The sequence below is a fragment of the Penicillium psychrofluorescens genome, assembly GCF_964197705.1.
Source record: "Penicillium psychrofluorescens genome assembly, chromosome: 5".
Classification (NCBI taxonomy): Eukaryota; Fungi; Ascomycota; class Eurotiomycetes; order Eurotiales; family Aspergillaceae; genus Penicillium; species Penicillium psychrofluorescens.
In genome coordinates, this window is record NC_133443.1 from 2,270,407 (window position 1) to 2,293,765 (window position 23,359).

The following is a 23,359-nucleotide window of genomic DNA, read 5'->3' on the forward strand; positions in this document are numbered from 1 at the left end:
GATGAATCAAGCGAGCAAAGGAGAAACACAGAAGCCTGGGCACATCGCCCTCTTTTGCCTCTCACGACCAACACTTGTCAGACCCACGAGTCTTAGACATGACTCGGTCCAACCATGGGCTAACGGTAGCCTTGTGGTATTTCCGCAAGGCTACATGCACGTCCTACTGGTTTGTCCTAGATGCATCTCAGCCCTGATGGCAGCTCGATCCAAATCGCTGACTTGTGGGTGGCAACGGGATCTTAGCGGATTGATTCGCACCCGAGGCTAGTCCCAATAAAGTCGCACGTTCCCAATCGATCGTCGCCGGTCCAGGTCGCCGACATGAATGCCGTGTCGGTATCGGGAACGAATTGACTAACCACAAACAGGATTTGGCAGAACCACAGTCTTGGCGGGAGGGTTACTGGATACAACTAAATCATCTCGGTCTCAATCGTCCCGTGAAAAGCCGAGGTGTGGCCGCTCAGCCTTAAGCCCTAGAGGGGCTGCAGTGCGTGGGCGCCAGCCGCAATGTCCGAAAGGAGTGTAGTGTAGCACCAAGCTTACCCACGGAAGGTGTCGAAAAGGTTCGACGTGCGTAAGCAGGCCCCATGCAGTATGGCAAGTCGGATTCTCTGATGCTGTGAAGCATGGACTTTCTCGCGTACCTATCACACCCGGTGGCTATTTGGTTTGGCCACGCTGGGCACATTTTCAGCTCGATGATGGTGGCAATCCGAGAAACCAGGAACGAATTATTCTTCTGATGTATGTACGGAATTTGTGCAAAATGCGGAGTGTAGTTAAGTGGGTATTGACCAGAGTCTCGGAACAGCCTGCCTCCCCATTGACCGGAGATCTGGTTAGTTACTGTCGATGTTTCGGTCTGGAAAAAAACAGTATAAACCACGCCAGTACAGAATAGTTGGACAACCAACGGTTCATAAAGCGCGGCGGAGCAAATAGTATATTTGATGCCTCAGGACGCAATTAGCCCTTGCCCTAATTTCTTATCTGGGCTACTTTACCTCGGCCCTTATCCATCCCTAATCAGAGCCTGTCGGACGGGAGTTGCAGGGTACAGTGACTACTTTGCATGGTCTGAGATCAATTATTGCCATTATTTTGTGTCTGATCTGCATATTCTACAAGATCTACAACATCCTAACAGGACAAAGTCGCGCATGAACGGTGAAGTGACGTCCACCTCTAACCACCACCACCATGGCCATGAATCGCATCTCAGGCCACAATCTCTACATCGGAGGGTTAGTAGTATCCTACTCCAGGGTCTGCCTTTGATGACCTTCATCTGCTATTGCGGTTGTGGCTGCTGCTAACACCTAGCTGTAGGATTTTCTGCCTCAGAAACAAAGCCGCGATGGCCAGGGAAAATATCACCCATGTGCTGTCCGTGCTCCGGCTGAACACAACTGACGAGACAACATTTGCACCCTATCGCCATCATTTCATAGATGTTGATGATGTTGATGATGAGAATCTTCTGGAGCATTTCCCCGCCGCCATCAAGTTCATCCAGGCCGGGCTGGATACCGGTGGTGGCGTGCTTGTGCATTGGTTAGTTCATTTGTTTCTGTCATGTCTTGCCACCACTTGCCTAAAACCACTTGGTCTTTTTTACCTTCTTTTTTTTGCCTGTCCGAGGAGTTGTGCGCCTTGTGGCTTCATGCCTCCTACGTCATTTCGTGCCTATAAAGTGCGATCTGCGCGTGGCTGGAGTCCACTCTTCGTCTACTTTTTTGGCGGTGACTGACAATGTCGATCCAGTGCAATGGGCAAGTCCCGCTCCGCTACTATCTGCCTTGCCTACCTGCTCCACCAGCAGCCCGGAGCGCTCACACCGCAATCTGCGCTGGCGCTGTTGAGAGAGTGCCGGCCGCTATGTGAGCCAAATGATGGCTTTATGGAACAGCTCGTGCTGTACCACGAGATGGGCTGCCCAGAAGATGTCACCGGCCAGCCTGCGTATCAGCGATGGCTATATCGCCGCGAAGTCGAGGAAAGTGTAGCGTGTGGCCGGGCCCCCGAAATGAAGTCCGTCCGGTTCGAAGACGAGCAGCCACTTAGCCCCCAGCAGGAAGTAGACCGGGCGGTCGAGATCAAATGCCGGAAATGCAGGTACGTATTGCTCCAACAATCCATACGATGAACTATACCTAATCAACTATCAACCAGGCGCAAGTTGGCAACAACCCCTTTCATCGTTCCTCACGAGCTGGGAAAGAACAGCGCCAAGTCCCAGACAAGTATGGACTGTGCGCACATCTTCTTACATCCGCTTACATGGATGCGCCCGAGTTTGTTCCCATCGTCACCAGAAGATGGGTCAGAGGACGCTCCGTTATCCGGGCGTCTGACCTGCCCCAACTCCGCCTGTGGGGCCAATATCGGCAAATTCGCATGGCAAGGCATGCAATGCAGCTGCGGTGGCTGGGTGGTGCCTGCGATCGGTCTTGCTAAGGCTCGAGTGGATATGGCGAACCAAGTGAACATGGCACGAGGCGCTCCCGCCGCACTCGGCATCCGCCTGCCTCCGGGAATGCGATCCTCTGAATCCAACAACCCTGGCTCAGGGCGCGGGAATCTTTGAAGCGGACGCTTCGAATACTACCATGACCATTTGCGCACATGCATATAGATACAGATTTACGACCCATGATTATTGCTTACTACCAGAATACCCAATCAAATTCATTATCGAGGCCATGACGGGTCTCTGTCAGCCTCGAAAACATATCTGAATAGACCTTCTCTTTGAGGATAATACCGGTCAGGCTCACTAGCGTCACGTGGAGTGCATGCGCTGTCTCAAACTTTTCGAGAATCGAAACAGAGTTATCCGTGGCTGAATCTGAACAGACCCGTGCATCCACAATGACAATAGACCCAATCCTGAGCGCCCCGGCGTTTCAGGGCTGTTACCCAGGCGTCAAACGTTTTGGCCCTCGTCAGCTTCCTATCTGGAGTTAAGAATTAATCTACGGAGATACTGTAGTTGGTCTCACTCGGCTCTCAACGGGGCCAGCCTTGTTGCGATATACAATGGTTGGCCCCTAGTAATCATTTTTATATGCAAATATAAACAAGTAAGCGTGCATTTACTAGGACAACTCTACGCCCTACGCTTGTACAACGGTACACCCAACAAATCGCCAACCGGTTCACACGGACAATTTGAGACTCCGTCTTCTGGGGATTTACTTCTGTGAAGTATAGAAAGTATGTATTTGAGATTACACTTTTAGTTCGGTGACTAGCAAAGCCTGGCAAAGCTAAAGCCATGCACACAGACCAGCCAAATCTTACCTTCCAGCCCACCCTCGGCCAAGGGTGTCAACAGGGAAGGAGATGACGGGCGGTTGGTCTCCAACGAGGGAGGCTGTGCAAAAGCGGGTCAGCCCCTCGCTTTCCCGATTAGTCCCACTTGCCGGGAAAGTAAGGGTATTTCCGGTCAGGTATGGTTATGGTTTCTATCATTCACTTCAACTCTCTTATTATGTATTAAAAAAAGGCTGTGGATAGGCCTGGTGGAGCTTTGTGTGTCGCAGTTACAGACTGTATGTGTAACTACCTCGGCCGGGTATGTCAAACTAAGTACGGTAAGTAACACTTTCCCTATAAAGGCTAAGACCTTGAAAGCTGCGTCACTCCTGCAGGGGAAAGCTCCGAGCTTCTAGTGGGGTCATGCCAAGTGCAACTCCGCGGCCTGATTATCATCAGAGCTTCCTTCCTTCTCTTAGCTAGCTCCCCGATAACGGCTACATACGTAACTATACCATATAGAGTTCAGCTTTGAGGGAATATAAAGAAATCGTAATCGTGACCTGCGTAGATCTGTGACACTCGACGGCGATTTCAGCAGCAGCTTACTATGTACTTGCCAGTTGGAACACGCTTATATTCTCCCTAATCGACATCCGTGCCAATTTATAGTTTCTTGGCCATTCCTGCCCGCTATTACTACCGTACGACTGGCTTCTTCCCCGCCAAAAACCACCATTCACCCAAGAGCCTGCTAAAAGGCAAATGACTGATCTACAAATCCCTCCTCACGCAAAACCCGCTGTGCAAGAAACGAATGCATCCTGCCCATGGATAAAACGTCCAAGCTCGGCAGCACTGCACAGCCCCCTTCCCCACTGTCTTGGCCCGAACAAGCTGGAGTAAAAGCACGGTCCTCTTCTCCAACTACAGCCTCAAAAGGGTATAGCCATGGCTCCGTAGCTCATCGTTACTCCGCATGTGTATGTAGCTGACGGATCATCGGGCTTCCGAACTAAACGTATTTTTGTGAGCTCGAGGCTTCATTCAAAAGATTCGGACACCATACAGCCTCGTATCAAGCCTCCGATCTGTATACTTCACTGGGACAAGCGTTGTACGCCTGATGCAGGACGCTGCGAGAAGTAAAACAGAAGGACGTAAGGCTGCTGTTATTCTAACGCGCACTGTCAACTATGGCATTGGAACTTTAAGTGAAAGCCTATCTGAATCATTGGGCGCCTTACAACGTATGGCACACTAACTAAGTGACTACTATCTATGCAAGCAACTGGGAGTTGCCTACCAACTACAGTATTAGTTACTGCCTGCCAGGAATTAATCAAAATTTCGAACCCTATTAGATTCGGTCCTGCTGGCTATGTCTGATGGTCTGGATTGTGGGCGAAGCAGTGTGTGGCATTGCTAGGCAACTAATTTATCTTGTAAAGACTTGGCTCACATGACGAATGCATAGTACCATGAGTATTAGGCTACTGCGTGCTGGAAAAAGGCTACAGCCTTACTGAAGCCTGCTATAATTAAACATCAAAATTGATATCAAAAGTCCGCTCAGTAAAGGTATCCCTTGCTAACCGGTTGGCTTGGTTCTCTCTCTACGACGCAGCCAATCTCTGCTGGGTAAGGGTGATCGACCTGCACCAAAATCAGCCATCTCATCCCGCATATCTAAAGCTATCGCTGCATATCCGGGCGGGCGGGAGACTCCACGTTTCAAGCTCGTGCAAGCACGGGCCCGATCGACAGGCGTCTCGCCTCGTACGTTCGTAATGGCGAACATAATGCAAAATGGCCGGGCGTCAATATTCTAGTCGCCCACTAAGGCTGAGGTGAGGGGGCCTAAGCGGGGTATTTCTCGCGAGGGTTTCAAGGGCACGCACTTCGCAACTACTGCTACAAACAACGGGAGAAAACAGCCCTACTAACTAGTGCTTATCGCCCCCATTCCGTCTTTTGGCCTTGTACATGCATAGATCTGCGAAGTGGTAGCATGGTAGCATGCAAGGCCGCCGCTGTCGTGGCAGCCAGTGATTGACCGCAAAATTCCCCGACGACAGGGGTGTGGGCGGAAGTAGATACCGCCGAATGCCTAGAGCGGGAAATGGTCGTACGTGTTGTGTTGCCTCACCACAGACAGGGGACATATATGTACAGTATAATATGCAGTAGTAGTACAGATGTCTTGAAAAAGGTTAGGTTCAGCGCATCTATGGTGCCAGCGGTCGGAGGTCTTAGTTGACCCCCAAAGATGAAACGCGAATGAGGAAGCTCAATGATCCTGCAGGATCAGGAACCTGCCGCGTGCATGGACTATTATTGTGCTATTGTGGTGAAGATCAGATTAATGGAGCAGAATCCCAACATTTCCAAAGTGAATACTTCAATGCAACATCGGAACGTCCTTGATTAGATGTTTCCCCAACATAGGAGTAGGGATAAACGTAGCCTTGTAGATCCACTCCACCCCCTTTGGCTGGGATTCGAGGAAACATCCTTGCCATGCCAGTATGTCATCGTGTGAGATTGTCGATCAACGGCTTCATCGAGTAAGGATCATTTGCTGATTTTCGAGAAGGAACGAAATCAAATAAGCAGTGAATTCCCGGCTCATCTGCGATGACGTGATCCTCACTGAGCCCACCCCATTGCATCGAAATATGCGCGTGTCAAACACCATGCGGAAAACGTTGACACCGGTGAAAAAATCGAAATTCAGACATTCAGATGTCGCCAGTGGGAACAGAAGGAAAGAGAGAAGGATTCTTCATTCTCTCCTGGTTCCGCTTGGCCATTTCAATATTGCGCAGCCGATCAACGCGCATTTGATAAAAGTTTCTGCATTTCCCATCAGTTCCTACTCAATCGTGACCACACAGCCAGTCAGATGAATGAAAAAGAAGCATACTTGTGTAAAGAAAAGATTCGTGGTGAATCATCAGCCTTAGGCCCCGTCCCACCCTTCCGAATTGAATCAATCTGAAGAAGCTTGATCAGTGTCCTTCTTTCCCAGAATCTCCCCATCATTGCAACCACGTACCTTTTCATCTCTTTCCTTTTCATCATTAGCTTTCGGCTCCGATTCATCCTTCCCTTTCTCTTTATCCTTGGTATCTTTCTCCTTTTTATCATCATCCTTCTCAGACTTCTTTTCACGCTCCTTCTTTCGCCGCTGCTTTTCCTCATACTCTTTCTTCACCTTCTCTATCTCCTGAGCCATTGCCTCCTCCTTGCGGCGGGCAGCTTCGGCTTCTGCATTGACTATAGGAGAGCAAAAGTGGCGGTCTTGTAGGTGTGCGGGGCACACGTAGAAGAAATCCTAGGGAATTTGTCAGTTCTTGTACAGACAGATCCTTTGACTTGGGGAATTGAATATCTCAACTCAGGAGGTATTATGGACATGTTGTGGCTCCCTACCTTGTTATCGGGCGTGATCATCACGCTTGTTGTGGGCTTGTAGCAGATCAAGCATGCCTTGTCAGATGTGTCTGCCACCCGGCGGAGGTGGTAGACGTTGGTTAATAGCATTGCCATCGTATCTGTACAATGGCCTGGGTTTAGGTCAGATGCAATCGAGCTACTACTGATTGTCTGGGAGATGTGTCAGAGGATGAAAGTCCAAGGTGCCGATGTTGAAGTTGAAAGTGTGTCATGTGACCAGTCGTCAAATTGTCTACAGCAGCACAACATCTAGTGAGCATTGCACAAGGAATTCATTCAATCCAGAGACTGGAACTGCATTCTACTTCTATCCCAGTACACAGCCGCGCCCCAGCAATAGAAACGCCCAACCATGCATTTGTCCACTGAGACCCAAGCTGCAATAAGAACAATAGCAATAATACACAGAAAAGTTGAGAGGCTTACATGGCAATTTTTGCCAATTGCTCTCTTGTGGTACATATCAGATCATCTCCCAGAAATGAGAACGTGGTAAATCATGATGTTGCCTCTGGCGCCGCAAACCCAGCCGCTTCCTTTGCAAGCCGCAAATCCTTGCCTCCAAGACCGATATCGCGCAAGTACGGGTTGAACGCAGTCAGAAGTTCTCCAAGAGAGTTCTTCAGAGTATCCAGGACCAGTTCTACGTCAGGGACCCGACGTGCTTCAGCCTGTGCCTCGGGCTTGCTGGATGGAGGGAAGTGGACATCTGTCCAGTGCGCACTCAAGCCACCGTTGTGAACAAATGCCTCCAGAGTCATGATGGTCTGGGTGAACAGACGCACCGCAGCAGGAACATCAGCCTGGACCTTGCCATATTGGTCTTCTGTCAAGCTCGCAACCAAGAGTCGAGACAAAGATTCCACTGCGTCAACTATGGAACACAGAGATGACTCGGGAGTGCCCAGAACGATACTCGACGCCCGCTGGGCAAATGTCTGTCGGAACAGTTGACCGATCGGCGACCGGAGAATCTGTGCAAGGAATGGGTGGACATTCTCGGGCTTGTGTGTTGCCGAGCCTCCGGTGAGCAACTTCAGATCTTGGGAAGAGCCAATAAGCTTCTGTTTCCGTTCAGGGCTGAGCATTGCCGACGAGGCGCGGTCGAAAACATCACGGGCTCGGGCTCGTGCAGTCGGCGTCCAATCTGGTGACTGTCCGTATGATTTGGCTGCTGAGCTGAAGGCCTCGCCGAATTTGTCCCGTTGTGAGGTGGCCTTTGGGGAATCTGCAAAGACGTTGTCACTTTTAGGAGAGTCGGTTAATCGGGGCAGAGTTTGGAGAGTTGGCTGAGCAGTCTCGCCCTGGGGTGTCGGCTTGACACCAGGTGCAGGATTCTGGGCTGCCTCAACCCTAGCTGTAATGGCCTTGATCACATCGGTGGCACACTCTAGAACTTGAGACCAAGTCGAGCCATTGTCACGATCGATCTCGTTGAAAATGGTCTTCCGACGCTCAGGCAAGCATTGACTGATGAGACCGAGCTCCCAGAGTGCAAAGGCTTTCACAGTCGGCTTTTTCGCCTTCAGGCCAGTCAGCAGGCTGCCATTCGGATCCTTAGCTTCTGAAGTAAGAGGTTGTCCCCGCTTGAGGGGCTCTTTGCCGATGAAAATAGAGAAGAAAATGTTCGTCGTCTGCCAGCAAAGGACCAGCAGTCCACCAGAAAGAAGTGATCGGAGGACTAGACCTACAAACCCTGGCGGAAGAAACGTGTCGGGTTCAGCAGCGGACCGGGAGAAGTTCCAGAAGAGCTTGGCAAAGTACAGTGACCAGCTCCACACGATATGTCTGAGAAGCATCTTATACACCAAGGGGGTGACGCCGGCAACCACAACGCTCCTGGTGATACCAGACGCGATGGCCTTGGGTAAAGCGCTTTGAATATATTTCAACGTCGAAGGCACCGGGTGCGTACGATCATCAGCGGCCTTCGGAGCACGCTTGGCAACGGGCACTGGGATGGAATCGTAGTCATAGTAGAGGTGAGCCACTGCCTGTGCACACGCGAGAAGGATATGGTAGGTATGAAGGTAGATGGGCCTTTCGTTCAATGTCGGCCGTTCATACGATCTGGACCTAATCAGCCTAATTCCAAATCGACGATACTGTGCTTAAACATACCTGCCGCGATTCACCATCTCCAGGTGGGCGGTGGCCGAGGAGGACCAGAGGTAGATCTCCGTAAACCACCACGCGGAGAAGAGATACCATCCAAAAGTTTGGAGGACATGAAGTGGGAACAGGTATTTGAAAGTGGCGAGCGAGGATGTCGTCGTTCTTGAGCCAATGTGCAGTTGGCCGACGCGCAGGACGAAGACGACAAGGGACGAAAGAAAGAGCAGGATCGTGCGAAAGCCACATGCACCAATGGGGAACCATGACCAGAGAACTAAGGGATGCTGCCGTCAGCTTGGATGTTTGATTTGAGAGAGCGACCTTTCGCCGACCCGACGCGACTTACAGGACGACTTGTCTCCGATCGCAATTGCAATGATGTAGCAGACGAGGAGCGCAAGCGCAGAGGCGTGGACAAACCGTCGGTGCAGCGCCGAGGTTACGATGCGCCTGTACGGCCGGGGTTGTGCAGCAGCCATGATGGCGAGCTCGGGGGTGGGATGGCACGAGAGAAGGAGACAGTCGATTATAGCATGATCAAGGAGAGCTGTCCCAAGGGGAATCCAAGACCTGCAGGTGGGAAATGACAGCCCAGTGACGGTGGTGACAAGCAGGCCCGACCCCGAGGTGTTTGTGCTGAGTGAAGTATCGACAGTGAAGAACCAACTGAGGATCTTTGGAGCAGCATCAAAACACAATGGCCGCTATGCCTATTTAGGGATAATGCAACAGGGTCGGTCAGGTGACAGTGACGGCCTGCAATTCCGGGCATCCATAGGCTGCAGCTGATCCTCGTCACACCGGACCAACCACTTCGCATACCTCTGGATCCTTTCGTCTTCCTGCTACACCACCCACCGTTTACTTGAAGCGTCACCATGTCTTTCGATCGCCTCAACTCCCTTGAGGCCCAGCCTACCACCTTCCGCCGGTCGGACGACCCGCAGTATCGCGATGACCCCGACTTTGACCGTCTCGCCGAGTCCCTGTCGAATCAACTGTTTACCCTGACCAGCAACATCACTAGACTCTCTGAACAGGTTGCCCTTATTGGAACCAAGCGCGATACGGAGCGAGTGCGTGAACGGATTCACAATCTGCTGGAGGAGACCCGTACGGGGTTCAAGGACGCCGGAGAAGCAATCAAGAAGGTCCAGACCTGGGAGGAGGTCAATGTATGTTTGATTTCCCTTTTGGTGCTCGTCCTCAATGATTCTAACATAAATCCCTCAGCCCTCTCAAAAATGGACGCAGCAGAAGCTGTCCACCGAGTTCAAGGCCTCCCTAGATGAATTCCAGACGGTGCAGCGTCGCGCACTGGAGAAGCAGCGATCGGCAGTCGCTGCTCACGCTGGAGCGGAAGACGGCGGACACCCATCCGGCCAAGGCGAGTCGCAACAACAGGAGCAGCTACTCGAGCAGCAGTCGCAGCTGGCCAACCAGGGTGAAGTGGATTTCCAAGAGACGCTGATCATTGAGCGCGAGTCCGAGATCCGCAATATCGAGCAGAGTGTCGGCGAACTGAACGAGTTATTCCGGGATGTTGCACACATCGTCCATGAACAAGGCGGTCAGCTCGATATCGTCAGCGAGAACGTTGAAAACGTTACTCAGGACACCCGGGGCGCCAATACCGAGCTCCGTTCAGCCCATCGGTATCAGAAGCAGGCTCGCAATAAAGCGTGCTGTCTGCTCGTCATTCTTGCTGTCATTCTGGCTATCATTGTGCTCGCCGTCGTCCTCGGATAGATGAATACTCAGAGCTGGCTCCTGGTTTGATTTACGGTCTCCTGCTTTGCCCCTGGTCATGTTTTTGCACGATATCCCCGATGCCCCACGATGCCCGCATGGGCATCCTTCATGTTTTACTTGCTGTTTGGCGCATTTGGAATGGAGAACGGGTGATCTTTATTTGTCTGCTTTTCGGTCCGCGAGGACTATATCGTACATAGGTCTTGTTATACATGCATTATACATTGAACGATTCCAGGCCCCAGTTTCTGGGAACAGCCTGTTATAGGCCAGTAAACCGGTTGAACCTCATCCGCCAACCTTCGTAGCTGTTGAGTTTTGGCCGAACATCCAAATAGAAGCTGAGTTTGCCTGGTCCCGCATTGGCTGCCAATCCCGACTGACCGCTATTGCTCGTGGATTTGCCTTGATAGAAATCAATCACGTATTCCACTTTATCTCCACCACATCGCTCAACAATCCAGTCATGTCGATCGAACGGCCGCTGGTAACCAAGCCACCCATTGACCCGCGCACGCGGGCTGAGGAACTGTGGCTCCACTCCAAGTCCTCGGAAGGAAAATAGCTTCGGCCCTCCGCACTTCTTGCTGCCCGGATCTGTAGATGGAGCTTTAGCCTCCCATTCCAGAATTTGCTTCCAGGCGCGCTCGTTGACGGCATTGTGAATGGGAATGATAGAAGCTACCGATGTAGCTAGTTCCGTGGCGGATGTGGCGGAGGCAGGCGTGTTGCCTTTGCGCATCAATGCCTCAAAGAATTGTTTCTCGGACGGGTAGATCCAGTTGCCTGTCGCCTCGTCCCTGCCCGTTTCGGATTCGGCATTGGACGGGCTGCCGTGCGAGGCTGCGTTTGGGGAAGACGCGTAGGGAGATGGTGCGCCTTTGTTGCCTTCTGGACATACCCCTGTGGCTGTATCTCCGGCTCGAGGGATGGTGCTCACTTCTCGATCTGCGGATAGAGGGCGATGTGATTTTGTCCCTGGCTGTTGGCCTTGTTCGGAGGCTGCTGCATCGGGGGCTGGCGGATGTGGGGAGTCAGAGCCTCGGTGCTGCTGCAACCAGACCTCTCGAGCTTTGTGATCTACCGGACACGACGGTGTCTCTGGAGCAGGAGTGCTTGCCCCGGCCCCCATGTTGAGGTGAGTTGTGTGTAGTTAGTTGGACCGTGGTAGATCGACGGCCGGGGACAATTTTGCCTTCACCGCCCAGATCAACATTCGCACTTCCCCCTCGGCCTCCTTTCGTATTTACCCCTCCAACACACTTGAATCGATCAATGGCGTCCGATTCCAGCAAGCCCGTCTATCGGGCCACTACTACTGCCCCGGTCAACATTGCTGTCATTAAGTAAGTCAATCATCTTCCTCTCACTATCCAATCCCCTCCTGACTTGGTCTCTCACAGGTACTGGGGCAAGCGCGATGTCACACTCAACCTCCCGACCAATCCGTCTCTCTCGGTGACCCTCTCTCAGCGCTCTCTTCGCACCTTGACTACCGCCTCCTGCTCGGCCAAGTTCCCCAAGGACGACACTCTTAGTCTCAATGGCAAGCCGCAGGACATTTCTTCCTCGAAGCGCACTCTCGCCTGTCTTTCCAATTTGCGATCCCTCCGTCAGCAACTTGAAGCCGCCGATTCCTCGCTTCCAAAGCTCTCCGTTCTCTCTCTCCGGATCGTGTCCGAGAATAACTTCCCTACCGCGGCCGGTCTTGCGAGCTCCGCCGCCGGGTTCGCGGCTCTGGTTCGTGCCGTTGCCGATCTCTACCAATTGCCTCAGTCTGCCACGGAGCTGAGCAGGATTGCCCGTCAGGGGTCCGGTTCTGCGTGCCGGTCTCTCATGGGCGGTTACGTCGCCTGGCGCAGCGGCGATCTTGCAGATGGTAGTGACAGTCTGGCCGAGGAGGTCGCGCCGGCCTCGCATTGGCCGGAGATGCGGGCGTTGATTCTGGTTGTCAGCGCGGAGAAGAAGGATGTTCCTAGCACGGAGGGAATGCAGACCACCGTGGGCACCTCGGAGCTCTTCGCTCGGAGAGTCGAGTCCGTCGTGCCCGAGCGTATGGCTGCCATTGAGGCCGCTATCCGGGACCGGGACTTCCCCAAGTTTGCCGAGATTACCATGCGCGATTCCAACACGTTCCACGCTACCTGTCTGGACTCGTGGCCCCCGATTTTCTACATGAATGACGTTTCCCGCGCCGCTGTACGCCTGGTCCACGATATCAACAGTGCCGTTGGTCGCACAGTCTGCGCATACACCTTTGACGCAGGCCCGAACGCCGTCATCTACTACGAAGAGAAGGACTCCGCGCTCGTCGCCGGCACGGCCAAGGCCATTCTGGGCTCGAACACTGAGGGCTGGGGCGGCCCCTTCTACGAGACGCTGGCCAACGTCACCGCTCCAGGCGTTGAGTTGGATAAGATCGATCCCCGCGTCCTGAGCACACTCAAGGATGGTGTGAGCCGAGTCATTCTGACCGGTGTCGGTGAAGGACCTGTTAAGGTTCAAGACCATCTTGTGAGCGAAACCGGTGAGATCGTCACCAACTAAAAGATATCAGACAGCTCGAAAGATACCCCCCTACTACGCTACTTTTGCGCAGGACCGAGTCATTGCTCTCAACCTCGTAAACGATGCAGAATTTTCTTTCATTCGTATCTTCTGGATAGCTTCCATCTCTTTCTTCAGTAGACAACCCAATTGCCCCTTTCCTTTAAAAGTTGTGAGTCCGGACAACTACTTGTTGCCAGGCCTCTTCCCACCAAGTGCTGTCACTTTCCTTCTGCTTCCTTCACGTGTCGTTTAAAAGCCTACGCTTTCGGGAGAGCTGGCTGAAGTGCTAGGTAAAGCACTGGCCGAACGGTTGACCGACCCCCCAGATTCCTTACTTTGAGTAGCTTATTTATTCCTCCACATGTTTCTTTTCCTCACACTCCTTGAAAAGGATAGCCAGTTTGGATGGACTTACGTTCTGGGAGTTGATATTGCTCGTGGTTGGGGGTTTGTAGTCTTGATAGAATAACTGAGCGTTATCGACGGAGCTCTTAAAGCGAGGCATATCGAGCAGACTGTAGTGAAAGTATTTAGACAAATATTCTTTCGAGGAAGTATAGCTATTCTGTGGAAGGCTGTGAAGCTTAAGAAAGAGTGAAAATATAGATGATGCGGCTGATTTAAACAGTGATTGCTGGAAGTATATTTTCACATGACCGAGTCTATGGCAATCCTGTGTGTCACTTGTTATCGCAAAGTTGAGCAAAAAAAATAATCATATTTGGTGAGACTGTGGAAGTAGCATAACGAGATTGTCTTGGTCAAGGACAGACTTTGATGCTGGACTGTCGTAAGTGTTCCACTGAATCATAACGTTATGCTCGTGCTCGGAGACATGGCCGCGTCCCAAAGTGAAGAGCTGACTAATCAACCTACCAATGCAATCGAGATTTATTATGATAGTCAATAGTCACTGAAGATCCGGGGATGCCGGCATTCAGCTATCTATGGAGCAGACAGAATTGTAACTTAACTGCTCTCACAGAGTCCTTGTGATATACTTGTTATGCCAGTCTCTTAAACACTTGTGCGACTATCTTCGGTTTCGTTTTAGGCACTAACCCGCGATAACAAGAGTGCCTTCTCCCTGAAAAACCAGCCTCCTTTGATATCGATAAGCATAGAACGACTGGTACCTGGAACACTTCCAGGTGGCGCCCCACATGGAGATAACGGAATAGCGGCATTCCAATACCCGACGGACGACGAGCGGCAGACCTCGGTGTTCGCGGTCAATTTCCCATCTTTAGAGCTCACAATGAAGGTAACTCCACAGCTCTGTTATCCTATTATTGTTGGAGGAGTGCTCAATGAAACGTCTGACCGCAACGCAGGACCCTACATTCAGAGCTATCATGAACCAATACGGCTGTGGATGTTATGATTTCTCAACTTCCTCTGCTTCCTTGCTGTTTATCCTTACCTGCACTGGGTTTTCGGCCCCTGAGGGGGCTTTGTTTGGATCGCCAGGGTCTGGTTGAGCCAATTAGAAAGGTGATTATGTCGGTACTCGATGTGTAACAATATGAACCATACACGCGGTCGGTTACAGTATTACGCATTTGGAACTGACAGGTATTTAACCCTTTCGTACGTACACGCGAGCTCCATCCACCTGCCTAGATCAGCTCTCGACCGGGCGGAGCAAGCTTTGCCACTGGCGCGGTTCCTCAGGCGCAGGGACAACCGTCGTATCTGGGTATTGAAGCTACGGTGGGGAGCAGTAATGACCATCGCCCCGATGTAGACAATAGACTATCTTTTCCATTTGGAGTTACTAGGAAATCCGGCCACAGGCCATGGGCTCAGGGCGCTGCCATTACTGTAAACTATTTAAGTACAGCTATAGCCCTCCTGAGACATCCCTTTCAATCCTATTCGGTTAATACTTTTGTCCAAGTGCCTCCATCATGATGTTCAAATCTGCCGTTATTGCTTTGGCCACCGTTGGTGCCGCTGTTGCCCAGCGCCCGTCCAACACGTCTATTTGCGACTACTACACGACCGCATTGCTCAAAACCAACAATGCCACCAACCAGTACACTCTCCTGACCCTGCTAGTCAACACTGTCGTCATCGGCAACTACACCCAGCCCAACGTTGGCGTGAGTGTTCCTGGTATCTTGAACCCGGATGGCATGTACAATGGGACCAAGGTCAACTTGATGCCCTACTTCGATGGTGGTCTCGCTTCCTCGAATACCGGAGGAAAGATGGGTGTCGCCAAGAACTTCCTGGATGGAGGTGCTGCTGCCCCTCTCATGAAGAACATGCCCGCCAATGACAAGACATCGAACCAATAGTAAGATATCGCTCTCCTCGGAACATCTGAAAGGGCTAGCTGACCTCAAAAAACAGCATGCTCATGACTCACCTCTACGAGTTCTTCGGCGATCTTCTTGGCTGCTCCATGGTTGGCATGAAAGGATTCCCCGCCTACGCTGGACAGGCTAGCATGTACGAAGTTCACAAGTAAGTTGCGCTGGTGAAACTTCCCTGGTTCCGCGCATACTCACACATCTTGAACAGGTTCATGGTTCTCGACCCCAACCAGGTGGGCTACTTCGTTCAGCAAGTCGGCCTGGCTGCTGCTTCTTTCGGTGTCGCCAAGTCGGACATTACCGCCGTCGCCCAGGCCCTTGAGTCCCTGTTTGACTACCGCTGCGGACCCAAGACTACCGTCATCAAGTCCCAGGGCGCCAACTACCAGAGCATTTGCACTGACGAGATGTGCCCTCTCGCCATGAACAACACTTGCGCCGCTCAGCCGTCGATGAAGCAGCCTATCGCTGCCAACATGACCCTGGCAGCTGGTGAGGGTCGCCCGTCCTCTGGATCTGGATCTGGATCTGGGTCTGGGTCTGGATCTGGATCTCCCACGGGCTCGGGCTCCAGCTCCACTACGACTGCGAATGCTGCCATTCAGTCGACTCCCGGGTTTGCTGGTCTGCTTTCGGCTATTGTGGCCCTCCTGGCCTTGTAATCAATTTTTTGCAATGTTTCGCCCCTGAGGAGGACGCTGTACTGAAGGACTGGATTTAGTTTTAATTTCTCTCGGTGGCCTGTATGAAGGCATTTACGTGCTATAATTCTGTATTATTGAACATGAAGTTGAACATAGCATTGATCTCTATATCGGCGGTTCTTTTGTTTATCTGAATATCATACGACGGAAAAAAAGGAGCTCAAGGTCACGAGTGGATTTATCCTTCCGATGCAAAATTTGGTCATGATGACTTTCAGGGAACATCTGACTGGCTCGAAGCCAGACCCCTTTTTTCGACAGATCGACTAATGCAACTGCCAGAAAGAATGGGTCCAATTTCTGGATCGGGGGAAGAAAAAGAAATGTCCAGGCTATGTCATAGTCAAAAGGTCCAAGCGGAAGCGAATACGGCTGGCGAATCGCAGAATTGATTTGAAATCTCGTAGGACCTAGAGGTCCAGCTACCCGAGCTCTTTTGCGAAGATCACCAACTGGGGGCACAAAATCGAGTCCCGTTCTCGCTCGCGATCGCTCTCGTTCGTTTTCTTTTCCGATTTGCCAGATCTAAAGGCGCTAGCAATAGTTAGTCGAAATGCGGGGCGCCACCGAAGCTAATCACGGTCTTGAACCAGTATGTTATCGCTGTAATCGAATTACATGGTATGACTTGAGAACGCATCTACAGAGTTCGTAATTATCGAGGCAGCTAGAGGCAGCTGAGGAGCTGTGCTCCAGCTCTCACGCGCGGTCGGACTATTGAACTTGCTACGTGGGTCTGAAGCCAATGGGTTGATCTATGGGGCTCCTTCACGAGTGCCCGAGTTGACTGTGGTGTCCGTGCGAGATGAAATCCATGGTCAAGCAAAGTAGCAGATGATATTGTTCCTAGCAGTGTGGATTTAAATATCTACTAGGATTGTGCATCTCTTTCCGACTGGGACTCGGTTCGGTTATTAGCCAACTTTCAAGTGTTCAGCGACGGCAAGACTTAGAATAGTCTCCCCACTCATCATTCTTTAAGATTTCTTCGTGATGGCCTTTACCTCTGTTGAGCGGAGGCAGATTCTCACGACCCTGACAATTTCTCTGCTGTTGGATTTGGTAATTCCCAATTCGATCTTGAACAATTGAGGCCGTTCTTCATTCTGACTATTTATGCATTTCTCCGTGCTTAGATCTCATTTACCTTAATCCTCCCTCTCTTTCCGTCCGTCCTCAGTTATTATCGCGGAAAAGAGAGCTCTCCTACGAGCCTGCTCAATCGCGTCTTTCACTATTTGAACGCGTACAAGAACTTATTTTCGAAACCCATCGATTCGACCTATGACATTATTTTACTTGGCGGAGCACTCGGCTCTGTGTTCTCTTTCCTCCAGGCTATAGCCTCCCCTGTTATCGGACGGCTCTCAGACCAACATGGCCGACGCAAGGCTTTGCTTTGTTCCATGGCTGGCAACATTTTGAGTGTCTGTCTCTGGGTCGGCGCGACGGATTTTCGGACATTCATCGCGAGTCGCATTGTCGGCGGTCTCAGCGAAGGCAACGTCCAGCTCGCCAATTCCATTATCGCAGATATCAGTGATGAGAAACAACGAGGATCGGCCATGGCGCTTGTTGGGGCGTGCTTTAGTCTCGCGTTCACCTGTGGCCCGGTACTGGGTGCAACCCTCGCAAGTATCAACATGATGGCTTCAAACAAATTCGCTGTGGCTGCCGGAGTTTCCCTGCTTCTGGTCGTCATGGAGACAATATACATATACTTCTCTCTACCGGAGACACATCCGCGTTTGAGGCACTTGCAAGAACCTTCCTCTGTGCCTGCCAAACCAAGCCGCAATAACAAGGTCGATGCTACAACGCCGGCTGCGGTCAATGGTGGTGCATCAAAGGTCTCTGCAAATGGCCACACGTCGTCTTCTTTGGCACGGGGAGAGAAGAACACAAAGACAAAACCTCACAATACCTTTGCTCTGAGCGTTCTCCATCTCCTCTTTCTTCTCCCCTTCTCCGGGCTGGAGTTCTCCCTTCCATTTCTCACCACGACACTATATTCCGAACAAGCCAAAAGCATAAACCCCTCCGCTTTGAATGGGCGTCTTCTTTCCCTGATGGGCCTCATTGCTTCTTTACTTCAAGGAACAGTGGTTCGACGTCTCCCCCCGATTGTGAACATACGAATCGGGGTTGTTGCTTGCGCAATTTCATTTTTCCTGCTTGCCCGCGTGTCGTCCATCCGAGGTGTCTATGTCGCTGGCGTTTTTCTGGCCATCACGTCAGCCACAGTAGTGACCGGTATCAACAGTCTAGGTAGTTTACTGGCGCGTGAGGGTGAACGCGGACTTGTTCTCGGCCGTCTACGAAGCTGGGGCCAGGTAGGCCGAGCCGTGGGACCATTGTTCTTTTGTTCGCTATTCTGGTGGGTTGGAAGGGAAGTTGCCTATACAACCGGGGGTGTAATGATGACGGGCGTTGCGGTGGCTGCCTTCACCGCACTGCAGTCACCTCCAGTCAGCAGATGATGTCGCCTCCAGTCAGCAGCAGATAATGTATATTAAGAGGATCATTTCAGTTTAGCGAGAAGTGGATCGTATCATGACGTAACTAAACCGTTCCGAGATCCGGGGTTGTCACAAAAACTCAATTGTTCTAAAAGAATTCGAAGCGTCGACTTGCATCTTCATCTCGACACTAGTTCCCCTCGCGAGCATGCCCCGCAGAGCACACACGAAATCCCGCTACGGCTGCGACCACTGCCGGCGAAGGAGGGTCAAGTGCGACGAACAAGGGCCGCCCTGCACCAACTGCGTACTACGACAACTGGAGAACTGCACATATTCTCGAGTCCTCCCCGAATCTCTGATAGCTAACGCCCGACGCGAGAGCCATGGGACAATTCCGACGAGTCCGACCATCGTCAATCTGCTGAACGGGGTGGCACCAACTTCACCGCCCCCACCTCGTGCCGTCGAGGACCTGGAACTGATGCATCAGTTCGCGGCGGACACATACAAAAGCCTCTGTGTTAGTGACTTAGAAACGCATACATGGCAATGGCTCGTCCCGCGGCTGGCGTTCAAGCACCGCTACTTGATGCACGGGATCCTCGCGCTCGCGTCTCTGCACATCGCCACGACTCTCGAGCCTGCCGAAGCGCGCACCTACATTGACACAGGCCTCGAGTACCACAGTCTCAGCCTTGGGCCGTTCCGCCTAGTAATCGATAACCTGACGCCTGAAAACTGCGACGCGGCATTCGCGCTGTCCGTCGTCACGACGGCAATCAGTCTCGCCTTGCCGCGACTTACCGCGGCGCGTGAGAACATAAGCAGCATCGTGGAAAATATAATCACCGTTTTTGAGCTGTTACAGGGCGTGAAAAGGATCCTGGTACTCGGTGAATCCTGGATTAACCTAGAGCTATTCTCGCAAGGCCAATATTGGAAGGATACCGCGGCGACCCTGGACGAGGATACCGACAGCGCGTTGACCCAGCTAGCTGCGCTGAACGAGCAGACCAAGGCCAGTGGCGATGAGACTCATTACAGGATTAATAAAGATGTCATTGAGCATCTGCGTCACTGTTTCATGAAATTCTCCTGCTCGCCTGACCCTGCGCCGGTCCTGGCATGGCTGGCGGCCGTGGATAAGGGGTTTGTGGATAGCTTGCGGCAGAGACGGCCGTTTTCGCTTCTGGTCCTTGCGTACTGGGGCCTGCTTTTGAATGAACTTGATGGGCAGCGATGGTGGGCTCGTGGCTCTGGCCGGGCACTCGTGTCTGAGCTGCTAAATGCTTTGGATGCCGAGGATCTCTTGTGGGAGAGTTGTTTGGCTTGGGTACAGCGGAAAATCTCTTTGAAGAGCCGCGCGCCTCAGTCAGATATCTCCTCCCCGTTAGTCTAGTTTTACCTGTATCAAGAACACGAAGATCAAAAAGCTCAGGGATAGACTTGGCCAGTCGAATCCATCGTGGCACAGAAAAATTAGCTTGCCTCTGGATAAGGTGGCCCAAGTGACAACCCGAATGGTTTACTTACCCAGATACTATATCACCTATTTATACTTATTCCCAAGGCCAAAACACGGCAACATGCTGTTCGACAGGATGCCAGTCAATCACAAATTGACCCATATCCCTTCCGCAAGGACCCCAAGGCCCGCTTCGCCCTCCAAGTCGACCTTCGATTTCTTGTACAGTACCCGTCGACCAAGACCCACTCCGACTCCGACTTCAGCGATTTCGACTCTGGCTTCCTTCCCGCAAGCCCCTCCGGCCCTGGACGCTTCAGTGATTTTTAATCCATTTATCGTTTCGGTCGGACTCGCTCCAGTACCATCCGGCGTCACCACATCACGATGCGCCGGCATAACGGCCTCCTGTCGTCGTGCGAGCCCTGTCGTCGAGCCAAGCTCCGCTGCGACCACAATGTCCCCACTTGTGGACGCTGTCGCCGTACGGACAAAGCAGCCGCCTGCGTGTACAGGCTAAATCCAACACGGGCTCGGAAGTCGATGGCACAGATCGCTGCGGCGATGCCCTCAACCCCGGCGACCATGTCCCCGACACCACTAGTGACGGTGCACGCGTCGCCGGGACCCCGATCGCTGGCGGGCCCGTCGTATGCCGTGCGAGAGCGCTACATCGAGGACTGGAGTCACCGGCTGGCCATGAACTCCACTCCAATCTTCCTTGGGCCAACCAGCTATTCGGCAGTCTACAGCGAGAACGAGGCCAGTCTGAAGCAACACTCGTCTATCACGCCGCTGCGGCTGCCGGAGCCCAGACCGTCCGGTGTCGGTGTCGCCTACACGGTCGACGTCCACCAGGCGCAGCTAGGCGCTGAGTTGCTGTCGCTGCTCTTCGATGACTTTGAGTTGTATCGCCGAACGGCCATAGCCTGCGATGAGCAGATTAGCGAGGGCGTCCTTGGCCTGCCGACCGTCCGTACCCTCTGCGACCTCGTCGAGGGGATGTACAATAGCGAACGGGGTCATCTGGACCCGCAGTCGCGGCTGCTGGCACTCTCGCGGCGGCTATTCGAGGGCACAACCAGTGAGATCGTCACGCACGCGACCATGACGCTCGATGAGTATCTCGTTGCCCTGGCAGGCCGTTGGGAAGCCATTGGTTTCATCCTCACCATGTCAGGCATGTGCGCCGCCCACACGACCGTTGACGACCCGCTCTTCCACGGCCTGCGCCACACCGCAACCGACCACAAGAACCTAGGCATCCTGGCCACTGCTGGCAGCGACCGGTGTCTGCAGTTCTGCGACAGCGTAGGCGTCATGAGCGACACTCTCGGCTGGCTGCTGATTCGACATGTCCATCTACTAACCTTGGTCTGTGGCGACTACGGTATGTCTCTTCGGGCACCAAGAGGAGACCATAGCTAATTTCCAGATTATCGACCACGAAAACGCCTCGGAGAACTCTCGACCCTCCTCTTCGCCATTGGCTATCACCAGCTCGACGCCGGTGAGCATCTGCCATTCTTCCTCGCCGAAGGGCGGAAACGGCTCATGGTATCCGCCTATGCCTGTGACAAGGAGCTGGCGACATTTCTTGGCTGTCCTCCGCTAATCGCCTATCGCTTCTGTCGCATGCAATTGCCTCTGGACCTGGAACCGGCTGAAGTGATGGCCGAGCCAGCCGTGCGCGAGGCCGCCATCCACAAACTGGACGCCAACGGCTGGAACACTAAGAGGCTCATCAAAGGCACTTCGTGGAGTCGAATGGCTGTGCTCCTGGGCCACGTTCGTGAGCTCGTACTAGAACTTTCGCTCGATTCCCGGGATCATGATATTTGGCAGCGCGTCGAGTATGCTCTTCTTAATCGCTCCACTGCGATACCCTGCTAAGTCCCCTCTAGTGAAGTCTCGTCTCTGGCCCAGCAGGTGCGGAATGAAATTCCTTCCTACCTGCAGTGGGACGGAAGCATCGAATCCACCCTGCGGCTGACCAGCAGCATTCCCGTGTACCTTCATCTCGATCTGCTGTACAGCGATTTCCTCCTGCAGCGCATCCTTGTCAAGCGGTCTATGAGGGGATCCGAGACCCTAGTCAGTCTTGCGCACCAGATGCTCAAGGCCATCCTTGCCCAGATTACTATCATTCAACGATGCGGCAACCCTTTCAGTGACCTCGGATGGACGGTATCCTCGCCCTTATTCCCTCAGAACACCGATATCGTCGCATGCTGATCCTATAGATCCCCTACTTCGGCCTCCCCTCGGCCGGGATCCTCGCCATCGAACTTCTCCGCCGCACTCAAAACACCCACCCGCGGCCAAACGAGAGGCCCTTCCCCCGCTCAGAAGTGATCCAGAACCTCAGCATCCTCGCCTCACATATTCAGTACATAACCCTGCCGCAGAAAGGCAACTACGAGGTCTGCCAACAGGGCCGCAAGGCCATTTTGTATATTCTGGATCTCGTACTCTCCATGCGCACAGATGCCACCGCATCGATTAGCGCTGTGCCGAACGACGTAATACCAACGGACTGGCTGAACGACGAGTGGTTAAATGATGGGACCGATTTTATCAGGTGGATTGACACGCTGGATTGGGACGTATAGGGTCGAACGATCTGGGTCGCTGGCCTGTCGACTCTGATGCACTTGGATGTCTGTTCGTACTCTCAGCCACAAATCCATCGAGGCCTTGAAACATATGGGTGTGGCTTAAGGTCATTTGCCACTTGAGGGCGGAAGAGTGATCTTTTATCGGCAACAGCTTGTTCATAAATGAGAACACTAATTGCTAGGCGAATTTCTCCTTCCTCGATCGGTTCTACGATGTGCAAACATGTTCTATATTCACAGGAGCTAACCAGGCCCAACAGCAATAGGTCAGGGTATGCCCGCTTTACAGTGTCGATGGATGAATGGATGATTTCATTCACGGCTGCTCGCCGAAGCGATCTACAGGACACCATGAATAAATGTGTCCGATCTTGAAACAGTTTCAAGCAGCTGTATGATTACACCATGGAGAAGTGTAATCAAGATTTCCAGCGATGATTTTTCGGCTCTGGACACATGAAGTTGGCATGTCTCTATCGAGAATTACACTAATTCTCGTGTCTCCACCACCAGCTCCCAATACATTTCTCTTCGCATATGTAATGTTCCGGCACACTTAATTCAAAAGGGATATTCTATATAGCTACCAATTCAGACCTTTTGCAACCTTCCATTGAAGGGCTTGAGCGTGGCACCAACAGATATTGGT

The 23,359-nt window shown here is 52.4% G+C and overlaps 9 protein-coding genes across 9 annotated transcripts; 6 read left to right on the forward strand and 3 right to left on the reverse strand.

Moving 5' to 3' along the window:
* Positions 1-1,363: 1,363 nt before the first annotated feature.
* Positions 1,364-2,593, forward strand: PFLUO_LOCUS8133 (tyrosine protein phosphatase yvh1; the record flags this gene model as incomplete). Its single annotated transcript, XM_073785839.1, has 3 exons — positions 1,364-1,560; positions 1,771-2,121; positions 2,179-2,593. 3 exons carry the CDS (start codon positions 1,364-1,366, stop codon positions 2,591-2,593), a joined length of 963 nt encoding a protein of 320 aa, XP_073642154.1.
* Positions 2,594-6,005: 3,412 nt separating this feature from the next.
* Positions 6,006-6,816, reverse strand: PFLUO_LOCUS8134 (uncharacterized protein; the record flags this gene model as incomplete). The annotated part of the gene is made up of 4 exons (XM_073785840.1): positions 6,006-6,120; positions 6,191-6,261; positions 6,323-6,601; positions 6,700-6,816. 4 exons carry the CDS (start codon positions 6,814-6,816, stop codon positions 6,006-6,008), a joined length of 582 nt encoding a protein of 193 aa, XP_073642155.1.
* Positions 6,817-7,220: 404 nt separating this feature from the next.
* On the reverse strand, positions 7,221-9,317 carry PFLUO_LOCUS8135 (uncharacterized protein; the record flags this gene model as incomplete). The annotated part of the gene is made up of 3 exons (XM_073785841.1): positions 7,221-8,793; positions 8,845-9,112; positions 9,185-9,317. 3 exons carry the CDS (start codon positions 9,315-9,317, stop codon positions 7,221-7,223), a joined length of 1,974 nt encoding a protein of 657 aa, XP_073642156.1.
* A 399-nt stretch (positions 9,318-9,716) lies between these two features.
* PFLUO_LOCUS8136 (SNAP receptor) lies at positions 9,717-10,587 on the forward strand (the record flags this gene model as incomplete). Its single annotated transcript, XM_073785842.1, has 2 exons — positions 9,717-10,013; positions 10,072-10,587. The coding sequence occupies 2 exons, from the start codon at positions 9,717-9,719 to the stop codon at positions 10,585-10,587; spliced, it is 813 nt and encodes a 270-aa protein (XP_073642157.1).
* Positions 10,588-10,852: 265 nt separating this feature from the next.
* On the reverse strand, positions 10,853-11,722 carry PFLUO_LOCUS8137 (Cytochrome c1 heme lyase; the record flags this gene model as incomplete). Its single annotated transcript, XM_073785843.1, has 1 exon — positions 10,853-11,722. The coding sequence occupies one exon, from the start codon at positions 11,720-11,722 to the stop codon at positions 10,853-10,855; it is 870 nt and encodes a 289-aa protein (XP_073642158.1).
* Positions 11,723-11,865: 143 nt separating this feature from the next.
* Positions 11,866-13,137, forward strand: PFLUO_LOCUS8138 (diphosphomevalonate decarboxylase; the record flags this gene model as incomplete). The annotated part of the gene is made up of 2 exons (XM_073785845.1): positions 11,866-11,936; positions 11,994-13,137. 2 exons carry the CDS (start codon positions 11,866-11,868, stop codon positions 13,135-13,137), a joined length of 1,215 nt encoding a protein of 404 aa, XP_073642159.1.
* A 1,913-nt stretch (positions 13,138-15,050) lies between these two features.
* Positions 15,051-16,123, forward strand: PFLUO_LOCUS8139 (uncharacterized protein; the record flags this gene model as incomplete). The annotated part of the gene is made up of 3 exons (XM_073785846.1): positions 15,051-15,442; positions 15,499-15,612; positions 15,670-16,123. The coding sequence occupies 3 exons, from the start codon at positions 15,051-15,053 to the stop codon at positions 16,121-16,123; spliced, it is 960 nt and encodes a 319-aa protein (XP_073642160.1).
* Positions 16,124-18,718: 2,595 nt separating this feature from the next.
* Positions 18,719-20,026, forward strand: PFLUO_LOCUS8140 (uncharacterized protein; the record flags this gene model as incomplete). Its single annotated transcript, XM_073785847.1, has 2 exons — positions 18,719-18,723; positions 18,844-20,026. 2 exons carry the CDS (start codon positions 18,719-18,721, stop codon positions 20,024-20,026), a joined length of 1,188 nt encoding a protein of 395 aa, XP_073642161.1.
* A 453-nt stretch (positions 20,027-20,479) lies between these two features.
* On the forward strand, positions 20,480-22,704 carry PFLUO_LOCUS8141 (uncharacterized protein; the record flags this gene model as incomplete). Its single annotated transcript, XM_073785848.1, has 4 exons — positions 20,480-21,482; positions 21,528-21,945; positions 21,997-22,279; positions 22,336-22,704. 4 exons carry the CDS (start codon positions 20,480-20,482, stop codon positions 22,702-22,704), a joined length of 2,073 nt encoding a protein of 690 aa, XP_073642162.1.
* Between the last annotated feature and the right edge of the window lie 655 nt (positions 22,705-23,359).